Below are 19,461 nucleotides of genomic sequence, written 5' to 3'. Positions count from 1 at the left end.
CTAACCAGTTGCCGCCCGTTATATGAATAGTCAAAACGATTATGAATCAAAGAGGAAGTAAAATATTTTCAGGTCCTGGTCCATTCATCTTTATTCTAGAAGCTTTATTGGTGGATAATGTTGACATGTCACAACGCATTCCACAAACTTTTTCTGGTCACAATTTGAAGTATGAACAAGTCGATCACATAATTTCAAACAAATGCTGCAAGTTTTTTTTTTATAAAGAGTTGAGCTCCATATATAATATGCATTTTTTAATGCCTTGGTTGTTGTTTTTTTTTCCTTTTCTGACTGAATTGAAAGGATTTGATGTGGTCAATGTGTTCCTTCCAACACAACACAACAGCCATGACACCAAAACAACAAGACTGCCAAATGTTTTCTAGAAAGAGGATCCTAGCGAGTTACTCACAAGCCGTGAAGATGATGACGACGACGATGATGAAATGATGCTGTTGGCAAATGCTCATAGCCCCGCCCACCCTGCCTATCATCCTTTGCGCGCAAAACGGACACCCTCTACCCATGAGGAGAAAGAAGCCAGCTGGAGGGGCGGGGGGTCAAACAAACCAAAAACAAAACACCGGCCTGTCTAACTTAACGTGGTCTCACATATACTTTCCTACAACATTTTTTGTCATATAAATTAACAAGTGTCAATCGGCAGCCACAAAAAACAACGACCTAGGGAGCGTGTGACCTCCCCCCCCAGGGAAGCAGGATTGGGGGCGGGGGCAGTACACACAGCAAGCAAAACTTTCTTCTTTGTCTTCTTCCAGAAAAGCCAAATTTCACAAGTGGAGAAAAAAAAAAAGAAGAGTTTTCATGATTTGACAAATAAACTTGGAAGGGCGACGCCTACCCCCACACATTCCCCCTCTGCCTAACGTGGACATGAAGCCCCCCCTTTCTCATCCTGTGCGTCCAGCCAGCCTCCAATCCGCACTTTGTCGCATCTCGTTCTCGTCACTCGGCTTTACGTTTCATCCCAGGAACTTTGGCCTGGATCCTGGAAGGAAAAAAAAAAAGACAAAAACTCAAAATTGGTGTTCCTCAAGGCTCCATTCTGGGGCCAACCTAGGTCACGATAACATTGGAACCTTTTTCACCTATTTAAACATTTATATCATACGTATAAAAAAAATATTTCTCTTTCATATGAACAAATATTTTTTGTTGCTTTGATATTAATTTTTCAAATTAGCATTAGCAATTAGCATTTCTGACTTACTTTCCAACAATGTCTTTTATTTGGTTGTTGACCAGCGCCAGGTAGCGATCAATTTGAGCCTGCAACATAATTATATAAAACAAAAAACATTCAAATAAGAACACGAGGCAGGAGGGCAAAACGGACAATGTCCAAAAGACGACAAACCTGGTGCTTCTCGTAGATGATGGGACAGCTGAAGGCTCCGATCACGGCTAAAGGAAGACACAAAATGGTCACATCGGACTTGGCAATCGGTGTAAAAAGTTGCGTGCGGGCGCTGAATGGAAATGCGTCTCTCGCTCACCCAGAATGACCAGCGTGAGTCCGTTGAACAAGGCGCCCACGTAGGTCAGGACCCACATTAGCACGGCAAACTACAAAATGCCACCGATAGCGTGAGTTTCTTCAAAGCGGGTCAAGAGGTCCGAGAGAGAGAACAAGTCGCACCTTGATGGAGTCCACCAGGTCCTCAACCAGGAAGAGACGGCGGAGCTCGCTGACGGTCTTGTTGATTCTCTCCAGGAGGACGTCGCTGTACTTGTGCACCACGTCCTCCGACAGCGTCACCTCACGCTCCAGGTACTGCCTGCCAGATGCGCGGCAAGCCGTTAGCGGATCGCTCCCTCAACATTGCTATGAAGGCGTGCGCAGATCGGGAGGGTTTAGCACCGGAGTCTGTAAATTCAACGGACTCACTTCCTTTGACAGGATACATACCGGTTTAGTATGTACTACGAGGTGAAAAAGGGTAGAGTAAAAAAACAAAAAGTCAAATCGAGTAAACGCACAAGTGAGCACTGCAGTGGTCGACTTGAAGCGAGCTAGCAAAGCTAACGGGGCTAACGATTTGAAATTTTGGAACAGATTTGGGCAAGCATCATGGGAGTTGATACCTTTGATTTGCTTTCACGGGCCGCATGAAAGGATGTGGCGAGCCCTCGGGCCTTGCGTTTGACAGCAGGGGGCGCAGGCGTACGCTACGCTAATGTTAGCCAACAAGAGGGGCCAAGCAGGATTTCGTCTTCTCATTATTTCTGTCCGTCCCCTTAGACCAGGTATGTCCAAAGTCCGGCCCGCGGGCCAAATCCGGACCGCAGTCGAATTTCATCCGGCCCTCGGCCTCTGTCATAAAATCAGTGCCGTCTGGCCCGCAGGTTGGGCGCAATGGAATACGTGTTGCATTGACTGAGGTCTCGTAGACTGGTGAGTGATGTTTCATAGAGTACTGCTTCCCTCTAGTGGCTAAATGAGTAATAGCATTCACTAAATGAGTAATAGCATTTAGACACTAGAGGGCATCACTCACGAGTTAACAAGACATCACTCCGTGTTTATATTGACTGATGTCATATGATTGTTGAAATAAAAATAAAAATGGAAATGTGAAACAGACTGGCTTACTAAAATTTGTTGAACAATATTGTTGTTCAATGTAAAGAATGTCAGCCCCCCGACATTTTACCACATAAAATCTGGCCCCCTTGGCAAAAAGTTTGGACCCCCCTGCCTTAGACTCTTGTCTCCGGTGTTGATCTTTTGGAACAATTCATTCACCGTTGACGGAGGCAAATTTCAAAGAATGAAGGGGGAAATAAACTAGCTTGCGCAAGCAATTTTCAGTCACTTTCAATCCCTCAAATACAAAACAAAATCCATGGAACATATTTGCCCGGGTGAGCGGAGGCGACGGGCAAGACTCACTTGAAGGGGTGTCCCTCGTCGGACTTCTGGATGGCCTGCAGGACGCCCTTGTAGATGCGGAAGCAGACGGTGACGGAGAGCAGCGCCAGGCCAACGTAGGAGCAGACGCTGACGATGCTGCACGCCGTCAGCGACAGCAGCAACAGCAGCACCGCGCCGAACACCACGCCCGTCGTCTTCACATCGCGCCAGTACAACAGATCCACCACTGGGGGGGAGGGCGCCGACAAAAAACATTGACGGCATTAAGTGGAGAAGAAGAAGAAAATGCACAAAAGATCAACAGATTGGGATTCACTTCCTGGTTTGGTGGACAAACAACAAATGAGTGTGGGCGGAAGCAGAAGTTAGTTGTAATCACATTTAGTTCTTTCTTTTTTGCATGCAACCACGTGAGACGACGCCCTTGCTTGAACGGGGGTCGATTGGCTCCGGTTTAGCGGCTGAGCGTCTGCGGAGGAGCTCGTGGTAGCAAACAGTAAGAGGCAAAGGGAAAGCGGGCGCCGAGTAGCATCAATTCGTCAGCGCGCCTCGGGTGCTCGGGCTAACCACGAGCATGAGATGGATGACGGGAAGGTCAGATGACGTCTTACGCTTTCTTCGTGGCTATAGAAATGAGATGACTCGGCACCCCCTCCTCCTTCTTCATCAACCCAAGTACATCTGCCCCTCTCAGGCAGCATTGCAAAATCGTTGACAAATTAAATACCAAATAAACTAAAAAGTAAGTGAAAAATGATTTTGCAATAAATTCCAATACAAGTAATCAATGGAACAGTCAATGTAATGTATCTATTATAAAAATATGACATAGTGACAGGCCTAAAAGTACAGCAATATGGCGCTCCATATTGCTGTACTTTTAGAAATGAATGCAGTAGTTAACTTTTAGATATTACTTTTATCGGATTGGCTCAGTTTTCAGTCTACATGTGTTGCTGCACCTTTGTGTTCAATCGGTTGCCAGACATAGCATGAAGTAGATGTGCTTTCCAAGACACAAAGTGCAGCTTTCCGTTTTCTGCCGAGTGTGAGTAAACTTCAGAGTGACAAAAAAACAGTTTGACCTTCTGGGTTTTTTTTTTATATGTGTTAACAATTTTTCACATGACAATTAGCCCAAGTGCTGCTCCGAGTGAAGCTAGTCATCATGCAGTGCTCGTATCTCAAGTCTTGTGATTGCAAGCCAAGACAAACAGTAAAATGAAATGAAATCTGGCGGATGTAATAACGCCAAAATGAGACAAAAGTCCTTGTTGCGGCGTGATTGTAGCTATGATTGTATTCAGTTTGTGAACTACGCAATGTTGTGATTCATATTTGTATGAAATCGTCTCAAAATCCGACGCCGGCGACAGGAAGAAAAAGAAAAGAGGCGGTCCCGCGGTCCAACCGCAGCCGCTTGGCTACATATGGTCTCAGGCGGGCTAGCATCGCCGGAGACCGGGCTAAAAATAGAGCCCGCATGACCGAGTTCAGCAGCGGCCGCTGATCCAGTTTGTGCGCCGCCGTTCGCTTCGTCACCATCCGACCCGAGGTGGTAAGCAGCGCACCGCGAACCACCAAGCAGGCGTGTGGACGCCATCGACAGGCGGCGGACCGGGCGCTATGCGGCGGGACAAAACGCCGAGCCGAATCGTCCCGCATGACCTCCGCAGGGGGGCCCCGCTCGGCGCTCTGACTGACGCGGACGACCGCTTCGCTCGCTCGCTCCCACCGCCAGCAAGGTTGCTCGTCATCCGCCCGCCCGCCCCGGCAACACAAAGCAAAACGGCCGCGACGCGACTCCACAAACACGCGAGCGAAAGAATGAATCAAACGTGACGCTTGGACTGACCCTGCTTGGCGTCCATGTTGAACGTCCGCGGAAACACACAGCAGCCGCTTGGAAGCCCCGCCCACTGACGACGCCACGCATGCGCGGTTGCACGCGTCTCGCCCGGGGAGATGCGCGCGACCGTCGAAAGCGAGAACGGCGCGCGAACATGCGCAGTGGCGTCGAAAGCTTCGAGAAAAATCCCAAGGCAAACTTCAGTGCGCATGCGCCACGTTGGAGATCAAGTTTAAAGTGCAAACGGGTTTGTGAAAAAAAAACTCTCTCTCCAGTTTAGTCTTCATTTTCCAATTTCACTTACAATATTCCAAATGAATCCCATACTAAGTACATTATTTCAATGCTATATAAATAGGAAATTTAATACAATAATGCGTTTACATTTAATTATACCCGATTATTAAAAAAATGTTCAAAATAGCGTGCATGTAAAATTGAATATTTGAGGCATTCTCAATTTAAATCAATTCACAAATTATAATTGAATGTTAAAAAAAGCACAGGTAAAAAATGTGTTAATCCTCATAAAATTACACTGCACCAATTATAATAAAGTTGTTAAATGTACAGGGTTTTTAAAAACAAAATAGTAATAATATACATATTCATTCTACAAACTTTTTGACTGTTTTTAGGGCGTTATTTTGGAATTTGCGCGTACGTACATTTCTAGTTTGATTCCTACGCACTCTTTGGTCGGTAAGACCTCAGCCCCTGTTGAGTGAAATGGAAATCAGCACCCGTTAAGACTTGGCTGGCTGTGAACGCGCTAAACGTGACGTTGGTGCGGCCACACTGCGTCGTCAAAGAAAATAAAGTTTTTAAGTGTCCAGTCCCAGTCAAAGCAAGTCAGGCGTCGCTTGAATGATCCGCCCATCTTTCATCACGCTCGTCAAAGTACCCAAAGAAATGTGCACCAGATTTGTCCAAATCCAAGATGAAGCGCTTAAGAGTTCGTTTACAGACAAAACGAGTGAATGCCTGCAATTTTCATTAGCGTATTAGCAGTCCCCAGCGACCAGTCATCGAGCTGTCGGCATAAAACTGCCAGGCTCCGGAACGCTTCGACCTCCCCACTTCCGTCACGCACCTTTGGACAGAGCGCAAGTGCGGACAAAGGTCCGCGGGGGCTCAATGTTGCAATGATAACAAACAACTCCCGGCTCACAAGCAGACAGAACGCGCACACAAAATAGCAGACGGGGAAATCATGCGCAACCACAAGACGGATCGTGCCTCGAATGATCGATGAGAATGTTTGCGCTTCGGGTGAGAGTTCGTTCGTTCCCTTTTGATTAAGTCAGAAGACCGAGTCGGTCAGAACCCTTTCTCCTGAGCTCAGTGAAAAACAATTCAGGTACGGTCCCGGCTCAGTGACAATCTGTCGGGATCATCCTCGAAGAAGAAGAAAACCGGCCAGTTTCACGCGCTCCGCTGAGCTCCGAAAGCCGATACGGTGGCCCAAAAACGCAACACGTCATCTCATCATCACGTCAAGGAAGGAAAGCGAGCAAGATGTCAGCGTACCCTGCTGCTTCCACGCAGCTTTGCTCGTGTCCACGCGTGAAGTCTCCATGCCGCACAGTCACAGGCGCGCATTCCACAAGGACGCCCGCTGCCGCTGCACTGGCAATGACGAAGAGGAGGGAGGAAGGAAAAGAGGGTGGGGGCGGGGGTCTAACACGGCAAAAGGGCCAATGAGCAGTCAGCTGACCGTCAGCCGCCGGCGCTCTGACGCAGCAACAAAAAGAGCCCCAGCGCTCACTTCAAGTGATTTGGCAGTCGCAGGTACAATGGGCAGTTTGTGTTTGTGAGCGACGGGGGCTCCGGCCTTTCAATCTTCTCCCACCCTGACCAAGGATGCTTGAAAACTCGAAAGTGGACCACAGGTGCGGATGTGCCCCGCCCTCGATTACGCCAGCGCTTCAGGGGGTGTAGCCCCCCTGCGCCTCTCCACCAATTTCAGTTAGCGTAGCCTTCCAGCTCACTCTTAAGCGACCCCGTGGCATGAGGTCGAACTCTCCAGAGAAGCTTTGGATTTGGATTCAGGGTTTGTAAAAGATCACAACGTGCCAGTTCCCAGTCTTTGGTCCGACTGCCCTCTTGGCCAGATCGGCGCTTTCGGGATCCATTTCTCACAAAAGTGCAGAAACATTTCTGCTTCAGTAGCAGTAGCAGGGTAGCTCCACTAGAGGGCAGCAGTCTCCTAGCAGAAGCCAACCTCACCCAAGCAGGACTGGAACATTGCAAGCAGTCGGGAGAAAAGCTTTGTGGTTGAACTCCCGCCCCGACTCCACATTGTACCTCAGGCTTTGGTTTCGACATGAATGACGTCATCTTTTTGTGACCAGTCCACGGCGGCGTTAGCGGCCGTTCCCAAATACAATGTCACTTGCACGTCCACAGCGTTGGTTGCGCAAAAGTACAAAGTATGCGCCTTATCTAGCCTATGAAGCAACTTCACCCGTATAGATTTCCAGTGACAAACGGGACCTCAAGACCTGTTCCGGGTTGTCAAATGTCAAGTCACTCCCACGTTCACACGAGTCAGCTGGACGACAAAATCTTTGCCGGCGGTCCTCTTTCAACAGACACCCTTGGCGGATCTGCCAGTGTCGCAATGCAGGGGGAGGAAGGCTTGAATTAGCAAGGGGGATCTCGCTCCCGCTCCCCCGCTCACATAGATTTTATCTGCGAGAAAACGTCAGTCAAGACTTGTGTCGGTCTGGTGAGTCAGGTCTTTTGCGTTATTATGCTCGCTTGCGGCAAGATGAGCGGAAAAAGACAAAACACGTCTTTTAGCCCTGTGCTAACTTGTCGGCGCACCAGAAGCATACGCAAGTTGTGGAAAGGAAAGTTAAGCAAGACTTTTGCGAGACTTCTGTTTCAGCAGGACGTGGACCCGCAATCTATTTCAGCATTTATCTTTAAATCCAAAGCAAATGTGCAAAAATGAGCTTCTGATGATTAACTGTGATTAATCGCGATTAATCGAGAATGTGAAAAAATGAGCTTCTGATGATTAACCGTGATTAATCGCGATTAATCGAGATTAACCGTGGGATATTAGAGCAATGAAATGTCGGCACTGGTGTGGTCATTTTTCAAAATGCCACAGGTGGGTAAAGCGCTTTTCGATCCAGGTTGGGAGGAGGGCGGGTGGGGCTCCTATCTATCGGACATGTCTGTGGGTGAGTGAGTGTCGCCTCCTCAGATTAGCATTGTGGCTTATTCGCTTGTTTAGTTTGTGTAGCTGGAGCACAAAAACATGCAACCAAAAAAAAAAAAGCTCTGGACTTACCAGGGTTAATAAAATGAACGGGTTAAATGAACAAAGAAATTGGCAAAAAGCAAAGATGGTAGAAAATGGGAGGTGGCACATCGAGGAGCTCACGAGGCTTCTGGTTGGTTGGGAGAAAAACAACGGCGACAAACAAAAAAGGGTGATGGTCATTCTATGGATTAAGATGGAGGAAGGCAATGAAAACGGAATGTGGAGGGATGGGGGCGGGGGGCGGTGGGGGGGAGCCATGACCAAAGTGATTTTGTTTACCTGCCGAAATGTTCACGCGTGGCATGCGGAAGGCTTTGCCGCTCTCCTGCGCCAGCGCCTCTTCGGGCTTACGGACGGCGGCATTCGGGCGCGCCGTTTGGAACGCCGGCTCCCGAACGGAGAATTGATCCGGATCGGGGTCGGCCTTGCTCTTCTGGGAGGAGGACTGGGTTAGGAGCAGGTAAGAGCTCTGACTTGGATCTTCGGCGGCCATCTCGGGAAGAACCGGAGCAGACGCAGGAAGCCGCTCAAAGCTGCGCACCTCATCCACGGGGATCTCCGGGCAGGCCTTGGGGGCTGCAAACTTGGAAGTATCGAGAGCCTCGAGGAACTCATCGATGACTCCCTTCGGCGGTCTCTCGATGAACTCGAATTCCTCGGATGAGACCTCGTGCTCAGAGACCTCGTCGGCCAACTCGGGCTCCTCCTCCAGCTCCACCTTGGTATTCTTCTTCTCCACCTGGAAACTGGCGGGGTTCTTGGCCATGGCCTCCAGGACCGGAGACAGAGAGTCTGCAGTCGCCGACTCCGAATCGGACTCCTCGGCGGCGGGGGCTTTCCGGCTTTCAAATTCAACGGGCTCAAACGTTCCCGTCACCTCGGGAGGAAGGTGACTCGAGAACCAATCTTTCTGCTGCGCCGGGGTGGTTTCCTCAGCCTCTTTGAGCAGGTCGAAGGCACCGAAGCGTTTCACTTCTTCATCTTTCGCTTTGTCGGACCCTTTCACCTCCATCTCATCAGCCATCTCCTGAAGCAGAGACATCTTAGCATCCAGAGCAAAGGGGTTGTTGGCCGACAGGTTGATGGGGGGGTTGGGCGACTCCATCATCCTGCGTTCCAGAATGGGGCTCTGCTCGTCCGGACTTCCCTCCGAGGAGCCGGAGTCCATTTTGTCAGGGTTGAGCGGGGAAGACTTCAGGATGTCCGGAAGCGACGGCGGCAGCGTCGGATCCTCTTCCTCCTCTTCGTCTTCCTCCTCGAGGTCGGATGAGAAGTGACCGACGGCTTTGGTGCCCGACTCAAACGGTTTCCCCTCATCTAAGAATGACGGCGGACTATCCCGGAGTTCTTCAGATTGTCGGGAGTGGACAAGATCCGGAGTGGGACTGTCTGACACCTCGGCGGCTCCGGGGTCAGATCGGGACTGGCCAAAGTTGTAGGAAGCGCTGTCGGCCAGCGGGGAAAAGCCATCAAACGGGTTATTATTCTTCTTCGTCTCGTACATCAAGTCGTCGTCTTCATCCGAAGGGTTGCCGAGCGGCTCCGACTCGTACCCGGGAGAGCCGATGGCGGCTGCTACCTTGGAAAAGGAATCCATCGGGACCTCGGCGTCGTCTTGCGATCCGAGAAGCGGTGAGTCCCGGTGCTCTGTTGGGTTAGAGGAGGCAAGGTCAGACTTGACAACCATCCGGGGGGTGGCGGGGGACAGTTCGGAACTGGGATGCTTCTCCTCAGGTGAGAAGGACACTCCGCTGTCTTCACATAGCACCTGAGGCCCCGGGTCTTTCCCTAAGCTCAGGTAAGGACCGGTTAACCGATGTAGTTCCCCCTCATCCTGACCGAGGCCCGGTCCGGAATGTTCTTGGTCATCCTCCCAGGACATTTCCTTGGACCGGACGCAAAAGGAGCCTTGGGATAGGGCGGATCCCGGAGGATAGGGCTGGTTGGGGCTCTCCGTCAAAGAGAGCTCTTCCAGGGAATCGGGGGAGTGGAGGGGAGAGAGGGGGGAGATGGGAGCGGGGGAACCACCCTTCTTCCCCAGGTCTTGAAGAGAAAGGGGGGGAGGAGGAGGAAGGAGAATGCAATACAGCACATATCAAAAGACAAAGTCCATTCCGTAGAGTGCCCACCACCAAACCTGGGTAGGACGCGTACCCCTAAGACGTTCCGGAGCTCAACACCAGACAAGTGCTGCTGAAAGGTCAACTGGGGTTGGTGGACATGCACCTGGCGGGGGGGGGGGGGGGAGGGGGGCGGGGTCACTCACAAAACATGATTTTCGCAAGGATGACTCTTTGATAGTCAATGTTGAACCCGAGTGGGGAAGCAAAACCAAATGGGGGACAGCGACCACCGGTCCAGACTTTGCAGCATTTGTCTGGCGTGCTCCGATACAGGGGGGCCGTCGTGTATCCGTCGTCCCAGGTGTGGCACCCAGTTGGGCGTGGCCGACAAACTGCCGTATAATGATTCTTCTCAAGGCACATCACGTGACAATTGTCAGGTGAAACGTTTTAGACTTCAGACCGTTGAAGAGAATCATTATGAGCGACAGTCCACATCGACTTTCTTGCCTCCAAATGCCAACGGTCACAACAACACCCCCCCCCCCCCCCCCGAGGCAGCGAATAAGTGCCACGCAAGTCACACGCGTGTCATGCTGCAGGAGTTGACGTCTACTTGTGGCATGCACTTCCGGTTCTTTTTTTTTTGGGCCACTCGAGGCGAGTGACGGCGGCGATGACACGACAGTGGAGACGAACACAAAGACGAGGAGGTGTGGGGGGGGGGGGGGTGCAAAGCGAGCAGAGACAACTTGCCTGTAGGGAATTGCATCAGAGGTTGAGGTTTAGAAGGAGAAGAAGGAGCATCTGCGGAAGAAAAGACAGAAAGCGGCAGAGAGCGAAATCAGTCGGCTTGTCGCGGCGGCAGGAAGGGGAATGAAGAACAGTCAAGACAACTTCCTGACTCATCAACCTCAAAAAATGGGCCGTCCCATGACAGCGACGAACACGAGACCAAGACCGACGGATGAGTGATCAAGCCCGCATGGCACCAAGTGTGCGCGCACTTGGCCAATGTCCTTTTTTTTTGTTCGTTCAACATTGTAAAGAAATTTTGAACCTGTTCATGTTCAAAACTGTCCGAGACCGTTAAAATCGTTGACGGACGTCCCTGAGTTGGGCAGAAACAAAAAAAAAAAAAGAAATACTTTCTCAGCTCAGCGCCAACTTTGTCAACTCCCGCAGGACTCTGGAAAATAAAAGCAGGAAGTGGAAAACGGCGAGCGAGGAAAAAGAACGACGTCAAACAGGGGCGGGGCGACCTTTCGTCAGAACATTGCGAGTCACCAATCAAAACAAAATCAACTTGGCCACACAGTTGATCTTCATCAAATCAAAGTGAATCATGCGTCCGATTGGTCGTCAATCACAGACGATGGATCTGGCGGAAAACGTTTGGTTGGTTACCTCTGGGGCCCACGTTTAGATTCCAGCCGTGGACGCAGCCTAGGAAATGAACCAGGAACGACAACGGTTAGCTTCTTACTAGCGCAACAATGCTAACACTCGCCAAATCGTCATTCAACGATAACAATGACCGCGAAAGCGCCATTTGACTGCAAGAAACGTCAAGTCGTACAGTCCAACTTCACATCAAGACACTTCATTCCTTCCTTCGTGTACACATTTAAGAACTTTTTTTACTCTTGTGTTTGTAGTTGCTCCTGTAGCGCTAAACTAAGGTCAATTCAAGATTTGAAAGAGCCGTTCGGTTGGACGCCGCTCTCTCGCAAAGACAACCTCTCAGCATGAGCGTGTTATCTGCTGTATCTTGGAATAAATTACCATCAGGTTTCATTTCGGGGGGGGGGTCACTTCCAAAAGTCAAGCTCCACCATGTTTTTCCTTTTTTTTTTTTAATTAGCGTGAGCGGCTAACATCAAAGCAATGCTCCACAATCCCAAAATGCGAAGAGAATCTCAACAGACTGCAGAAATGAGGCCAAAAAAATTCAATTTGCTGAAAAGTATTTTTCAGTGCGTTTTAATAACGTTCACCTGAACTACTTCATGAACTTTTCTACCGTATATAAAAGATGAGAAATATTTTTGGGGATAGACGTCATCCTTTCCAGCATTCCCTCCAATGACTCAGCATATTATGAGTAAGCATGACGCAGGCTGTGGCGGTGCCCCAAAAATTGGACCCGGGGGACAGATGGTCTGCTCACATTCAGTGGTCCGCCCGCCCGCCTGTCTGTCTGTCTATCAGCTGCCGCATGTGTCGGCACGTAAACCAAAACGGGCCGGTGGGTGACCAGGACACCGAGACAACAAACAGTCCAGTAATCCATCTGACCCGACGCCTCAGCGACACACTCGGATGGACGTCGCTGAGCCGAGACGAGCATGTAGGTCATTCCCACGAGTGGCGACGCAACAGTCACAGCGGGGAGTCCTCAGCTCCAGACTCCAGAGCCTTAAGGAGCTTTTGAGGAAGTCAAACGTTTTGAAAGATGAGCTTCCATCAACCGAAGCATCAGGAAGTCAACATGATTTTGGTTGAAACGCTTTGAACGGGAGCTTTTTGTAGATTTGAAGGCATTTTGACTTCTATTTCTTTCCGCCAGTGCCGACGGCCAAGTGCAAGAACACAAAAAAAATTGCTGGAACACGGGATGCCCGACCTAGAACGTGTGCACATTTCAGCATGACGTCTTTGATCCACTGATGAAAAGTGTCTCATGTGTTGTCTTGTATTATTTTGTCATCTCATGTTAACTTTTATTTTGAAGAGCAGATCCTCTTGTTGCATGTTGTCTTGAGAGGGAAGCAAATTTGACTTAAAAATTGGCCCCGGGGGCTCACAATGCCGTACGGCAAATGGCTGTGGTATTACCGTGGAAACTGCGAACGTGTTAGGCTTCCTTTGTCCCCCTTGATGCGGCATCAGTACCTTTCATGCAGGCCGGCGTCGCCGCACGAAAAGCGAAATGAGAAGATTTAAACCAACAGCGCCTTCAAAAAGCAAATGAATTGAAACTAGGCTTAGAGCCTAGTTGCGTCTTTGTTCCGTTTGTGGTTTGGTCCATTAGGCGGCCCCGCCCTGACTCCCTTGCCTGGCTCTCCCCCCCCTCTCTGGCTCACTCTGCAGGCCCCGCAGGCCTGTTTGCCTGCAATCTGCCTCATCTCCATGTACAAAGCCAACTCGCATGAACAGATTCATTCCTTCGTTCATGTCGCCCCAAGGATGTTCACCCTAATCGCAATCGGGCCTCTCTGCTAACTAACAGTTTCCAGGGTGCCGGTTAAGTGTCAAAGGCGGTGGTGAGCTGTGAATAAGAGCAGATTAGCAATCCAAACACAGCTTGGTTGTAGCCACGAGGAATGAGTGGCTGAGGACGGTGCTGGAATTGGGGAGGAGATGCCGGGAGAAGAAAAAAAATGCGTGGCCACGTTTAGCGGATTCCTTTGTTGTGACTAATCTGACTTAGACGGGCTCCCATTATCGGACAGCCCAGCGGGGGGGGGCCGTGCCGCCGAACTCGACATGGTATGCTGACTCGAAAGAACCGAAATCCTTCAAAGCCCGTCCAAAAGGACCAACGTACGACATGGCAACTAGCAGAGGTGTGAAGAAACAACAACGAGCTCCCGTTTTAGTGGGCGATCGTCAACAAGCTCCTTGGGAGTGACGACCAAGCGTTTAGTGCGGCAACTCATCCGAGGTGGATTGGCCATATTTTTTTTTTCACGTTTAAACATGAGCAAAGTGGTCATTCCCCCGGCCGCCTAATTGCGTTTATTTTGACCATCCCTGCCGTTTTGCTACGAGTCAAAGAAGAAGAGGAGCGAATCGGCTAGTCCGATAAAGGAACTCGCAACGGGCGGAGGCAGGGAGCAGATGCACGCACGCTGCTCATCAGATCAAAAGAGCCCACAAACATCGGGCAGAAACGTCATCATACCTGCTAAAAGAATCAGAAAGGCTGAGAAGAGGGTGTCGATCGGCGCTTTTCGGCGTCAAACTCGACGATGATGCAGCAGATCATCCTGTGACGTTTGCGTCCCAACAGGTGGGCCGCGTCACACCCCATCAGACGTTTCCGCTAAATGGGTCTCTTTCCTTCAAATTAGCTTCTTTTGAAAAGCCCCCCCCCCCACCCCTCTTCAACGTTAAGTTTGCTTGGTGTCATTGGCGGTCGAAAAGTGTGGCTGTCTCGCCATTGTTGCCGTCAAGCAGGCTCCGAGAGCCGCCGATTAGCCGCTAGCTAACCGGCTACCTGAAAAAGCAGCCAGTTCGCTGATCATAAGCACAAAATGCGCCCCCGTGAAGGAATCGCGTTTGAGAAAATGTGATTCTTTTCCCGACCAAAGGCCAACTAAATGCGGCCGGGCCACGGGGGTAGCCTGCGGGTTATGCGAGGCGCGCTAGCCGCGTCCACAGGTCCACAATCGGGCGTCAATTGTCCGAGCAGGCGTCCATTCCCGGCCCCCACACGCACACAAAAAAATGTCTCAGGAAGCGCTTCAGACAACGTCAAACGCCACAAGAGTCGTCTCCCGCCGGCGACGAGACGAGCGTCTTTATACTTACAAGATACCGGAGCCCGTGCTGGCTGTGTGTCGGCCGGTGTCTGCGCCGCGTGTGCGGGGGATGGCGCTGCTGGCTGGGTTGCAGGCGCCGCGGGGAGGGCGTCGCTCACCGGACAAACCTGTGGCTCCGCTTCTCGACTGGCATCGGAAAGTGAATGCGTCTGTCGGAAGCTGGAGGTGTCGCTGGAGTCTGGCGTGAGCTGCTCGTCCTCCTCCGTCTCTTGTTCTTGTTCTTCCCTCAAATGTGGCACCGGGTCCGGCTGCGGGTCTAGTAAGTCGGGCTCCTCTTCGTGGGGTTCCGTGAACCCGTGTGGCTCCCCATCTTCAGCCATGTGCCGCTCCAAGGCATCCTGGGCTCCGCCGACTAAGTCAACGATGTCGTCCAGGCTGAAGAGGTCCTCCTTGGGCTGCTCATCGAGCGGAAGACCGGTGTAGAGTTCAGGCTCGGTCTCGGGTTCGGCCTGGTAGTGGTGGACCAAGTCGCTAAAGAGAGCCGAACTGGACGACACTTGCTGCTCCTGCTCTTCGTTGTCTGCCATCTTTCTTTGTCCAACTCGAGTGACGAAGACCAAAGTTTCAGCGGCGCTCGCCTTGACACTAAAAGTCCGCTTTCGACACGAGAAGAACCGTGAGGCCGAACCGGAAGCTCGCGACCGGTCGACGGTCAAGTGTACCCTGGACGCCGACAAAGTTTGGACTAAGGCGGCACACAGACAATCGAACCCGAGTCAGGACAGGCAGCGGCAAGTTGAAAAGGCAAAGAAGATGACGTGTACGACCAATCAGAGTCTGACTCTGCCTTGTTGACATGCAAGATGACCAATCAGATTAGGCCATTGCTGGGCACGCCTGATAGGCGGGAGTCGAGGAGGCGAGTGTTCTCCTGTAAATGGAGAAGTTTGATCTGGTCAAGTCTTACACAACAACGTCGGCAGTTCACTACTCCTGCAACAGTCTGCAATAGGACGTGGCAGCCTCACTTCGAACAGAGGAAACACGCGTACAACATTTCGTACACAATGGTTACTTTCAGACTCATGACTCATGATCATAGGAATAGGAATTTGTGGATTTGGTGTGTAAACAGTTGCTGTGCAAAACTTTTTGCATGACATCAAAGCTCGCACACAAACAAATGCAAATGGTAAAAAGGGAGCGAGCAGAGTGCGACCTGAGCTCCGAATCTAAAGTAGCACGTCATCCTGAGTGATTTATTTATAGCATGGAAACATGTGTGGGTGCAACCACATCCAATTGCTCGGGCTCACACGAGACACGTCGTCGGAAGACGGGGCTGATGGATAGCATTGGAAGTTCTTCCAATGTGTGGATTCTCAACCAGGCCCAAATCCTGATTCGGGCAGTTCCCAATATTGCGAAAGGACCTTCGGAAAGCTCACGCCTAAAAATACGCAACTTGAAAGTCAAATCATCCCACTGAGGCCAGATTGCCGTTCTTTGCCAATGGCATCAGTGAATTGCAGATCAACCAACCTTGATGGAAAATAAACAACAACAGATCTCACAATTGTTCTGATCGTTAGCTGCAATTGACTGCTAACAACTTTCTGTGATGCAGGTCGCATGCAACCATAGGTTGAAGGTGACCTACTTTTCAATTTGTTTTGTTTTTCTACATTGTTTTGTTAAAGTTAAACTTATGGGATGCCAACGGTTTTCCAGATTTACTACCACAGGCTTTCTATGATGCCTGGAAGTCTTCTATGGATTTATGTTGTAATACTTTTAGACAGAAGACATTTTGTAGAGTACAGTACGTCCAGTTATCACAAGTCCTTTCTTTACCTTTTACTTCATTGTATTCCATGACGTGTATTATAATACAGTGCCGTTTTTGTACATTGAAGACATGGACCAAAAACATTTTTTGGAGAGGGACTAGAAGAGTTTACTGGTATGTCAATTTATTTAAACGGGGGAAAAAATGATTTGATCTTTGAGTAAATTGAGTTACAAGCTTAGCCATAGATCGAATTCAACTTGTAAGTCAATCTACTGCCCGTATAAATACAATATTTTCGCGGCATCTTAGAAACTGCTGCTCGATTAGTGTCGGTTCATCATGCACTCAAGTGTCAATGTGTTTATGTTCTCGTGTGTGTTTGTGTGACAGTTGTTGCAAGCTGACACACAAAGTTATTTTTACTCTGGCCGGATGGAATTAAACGATAACGACAGCTGCTCAGCACTATTTACTTAACACAAACTCACTACTTTGCCATCCAGGTGACACGGCTAATAGACACAGTTAGCGACTAACAAGTGGACACAATGAAGCACTTGGCAGACGCTTTATCATGTTGCTTTTTTTTTTTTAACATAGTAGCTTTTAGAGGCCAACAAATAGAGTTAGTAAGCAGCAGGTGACAATATTGTAGCATTTCGCTCACATAGTGAAGCATTTAGCGGATTAGCAGTCAAGTCTATTACACAACGCACACACAAACACACACTCAGAGTTCTTTGTGCCATCACCACAACGTGTACGAAACACATACTTTGAGCACCCCCCAAGACGATTGACAACACTCGATTGTTTACCAGTGACCACTCTCTCCACCGCTGTGGAAATCAAAGTCATGCTGACAAAAAACAAACTAAAGCATCAAACCAGATGACATTCACCGACGCATTCAGTTGAAACCATACAAATGTAGTACTCGTGTGTACGCATAACTAATCCTTCAAAAAAGTCAAAATATACAACGACAGTGTCGGTGTGTGCTTTTTATCGCCACCTGCTGGTCATTTATTTGTCAAATTATACTACCGGCTGGACAATCCCAGTATTTGTTCTCATGTTCAAGGAATAAAAGTAACGTAAAACTTTTCATCACTGTTGTATAAACAAACAAGCGTTTTATGTCGTCATTACTGTCTTGAAAATTGGCACTTTATTTTGAATTCCTCCGTCTTTATTCTGAAACTTCCCGTTACAACACAGAGGAATACTGCACTGCAAAGTGCCAGTGTTGCTTTGCCTACGTTAAAAAAATAATAAAATTACAATAAAAAGGAAAGTCCCCTCAAAAAAGAATAATACATAAGAGTCATACACATTTCAACAGCGACATATTTTCTCGATGTAAACATTTAATAAAATTAAAACTTGGGAGTTTTTTCAGGCATTACAGTGGGCGCACTGCCCGTGTAAAGTCGTTTAGAAAACCCCGCGTGAGGAGCTGAAGGACCTCTTTTTCTGCTGCTCCGCCATTTGAGGTGAGCCGAGAGCATCATGACGCTCCCGAAATAATTCAATATTCATCGTCAATTACAACGTTAAGCATCAAGCACACGAAAGAAAAGCTGTTTTGTGATTGTCTCGTTTAGGTGGATTGTGTGCCAGGATGCAGATCTTTGTCAAAACCCTCACGGGGAAGACTATAACCCTCGAGGTGAGCGACGCCCGTCCACGTTTCAACCCGCTCTCACAATATCAACGTTTGAACGCATGAAAACCTCACTTCGTGTCATCACTTATCGCCCCTTTAGCGTTTCGAGGCTCGAGAGGTTATTTAATGTCAGGCAGAGTCGATTTGAGATGGTTTCGAAGCATATTTCTCGGCGCTAAGTTCAACTAGCCGTTAGCCGAGCATTGCCGTTAGCCGAGCATTGTCGACACGTGTAGCTCACGAAAAGTGACCCGGTGACATTTTCCTGCTTTTAAACTCGACATAAGTCTGCGACGCACGTCACACGGTCTTAATTGCTTCTATGAAACACCTTTTAGCTGCTTGACTGTTGTCCTCTTGAATAGGTTGAGCCGTCAGACACCATCGAAAATGTCAAAGCCAAAATCCAAGACAAGGAGGGTAAGTTCGTTTCGTGGCCATACGAATGACATCCTTTCTCACCCATGTTTTGCACAGCCATTGATTAGATTTTTCGCGCAGGAATTCCTCCTGACCAGCAGAGACTGATCTTCGCTGGCAAGCAGCTGGAAGACGGACGTACTCTGTCCGACTACAACATCCAGAAGGTGACATGGCAGTCCACCTGTACAAGTATTGACTGAATGGAGGAGTTTAATTTTGGCTATTGAGAGCAAGCTTCTGGATAATGATCGAACGGTTGAAGTATGGCAGCGCAAATGTAAAAAAAAAATTACCTCTTCTTGTTTGTAGGAATCAACTCTCCACTTGGTGCTGAGGCTGCGCGGCGGCGCTAAGAAGAGGAAGAAGAAGTCGTACACCACCCCCAAGAAGAACAAACACAAGAGGAAGAAGGTCAAGCTGGCTGTGCTCAAGTACTACAAGGTAACCACGCTCAGCCGTCGCAATCCCCCGACGGTTGCCCCACTGATGTTTTTGTCTCGGCAGGTGGACGAGAACGGCAAGATCCACCGTCTTCGGCGCGAGTGCCCGGCGGACGAGTGCGGCGCTGGCGTGTTCATGGCCAGCCACTTCGACCGCCATTACTGCGGAAAGTGTTGCCTCACTTACTGCTTCAATAAGCCCGAAGACAAGTAGGCGCATGGACAGTCAATAAAAACAATATTTGTTCCGACCTCAACAGTCTCTCGCTCATTTGTCGTCAGCTACGCGAGTGCTCGCATATGGTTGTGCTAAAATTTACTAAGTTTTATATTTTGCATTTTCCAGTCTTTTATCGTTGAGAAAACGTGGCTGCATGTTCATGGTAATTCATCTCCAATTTCAAAGCAGACGAAATAAGACATTAAATGAAGTTACAAATGATTTGTGGTCTCTACAAGTTTCCTTTTAAGAAAGTTCAGTTTAGAACAGTACATGCATTTATGCATTACATTTTAATGTATAAATGCTTGCCGATTAAGGTCTGCGGTGCATGAAATTTTC

At 49.2% G+C, this 19,461-nt stretch overlaps 2 protein-coding genes across 11 annotated transcripts in view; one reads left to right on the top strand and one right to left on the bottom strand.

The window, feature by feature from the left end:
• LOC127610529 (ubiquitin-40S ribosomal protein S27a) overlaps positions 1–19,138 on the top strand; it is a 113,025-nt gene extending 93,887 nt beyond the window's left edge. Inside the window, exons 1-6 of one of the 2 annotated variants that reach the window (XM_052080772.1) lie at positions 17,748–17,863; positions 17,975–18,039; positions 18,402–18,456; positions 18,538–18,623; positions 18,769–18,900; positions 18,964–19,138. In XM_052080772.1, the coding sequence (XP_051936732.1) occupies positions 17,992–18,039; positions 18,402–18,456; positions 18,538–18,623; positions 18,769–18,900; positions 18,964–19,113 (471 nt within the window). In that variant the 5' untranslated portion in view covers positions 17,748–17,863; positions 17,975–17,991 and the 3' untranslated portion in view covers positions 19,114–19,138. Of the gene's footprint in view, positions 1–17,747; positions 17,864–17,974; positions 18,040–18,401; positions 18,457–18,537; positions 18,624–18,768; positions 18,901–18,963 lie in introns of those variants that run through there. The other variant, XM_052080773.1, reaches the window with a different exon arrangement.
• LOC127610495 (reticulon-1-like) lies at positions 84–15,394 on the bottom strand. 9 transcript variants are annotated; one of them, XM_052080693.1, is made up of 11 exons: positions 14,625–15,394; positions 11,496–11,534; positions 10,845–10,895; positions 8,567–10,068; positions 8,305–8,458; positions 2,918–3,125; positions 1,664–1,802; positions 1,521–1,590; positions 1,382–1,428; positions 1,235–1,293; positions 84–1,012 (listed from the first exon to the last, which is right to left on the bottom strand). In XM_052080693.1, the coding sequence occupies exons 1-11, from the start codon at positions 15,160–15,162 to the stop codon at positions 970–972; spliced, it is 2,850 nt and encodes a 949-aa protein (XP_051936653.1). In that variant the 5' UTR covers positions 15,163–15,394; the 3' UTR covers positions 84–969. The 9 variants fall into 9 exon arrangements, with proteins under 9 accessions (XP_051936653.1, XP_051936651.1, XP_051936652.1 ...); XM_052080691.1 differs by having other exon boundaries at positions 8,305–10,068; XM_052080692.1 differs by lacking the exon at positions 11,496–11,534 and having other exon boundaries at positions 8,305–10,068; positions 14,625–15,393.
• Positions 19,139–19,461: the final 323 nt, after the last annotated feature.

The sequence above is a fragment of the Hippocampus zosterae genome, chromosome 11 (assembly GCF_025434085.1).
Source record: "Hippocampus zosterae strain Florida chromosome 11, ASM2543408v3, whole genome shotgun sequence".
In the NCBI taxonomy this organism is placed as follows: domain Eukaryota; kingdom Metazoa; phylum Chordata; class Actinopteri; order Syngnathiformes; family Syngnathidae; genus Hippocampus; species Hippocampus zosterae.
Note: the sequence above shows the minus strand (reverse complement) of the source record. Positions and strands in the feature narration are given on the sequence as shown.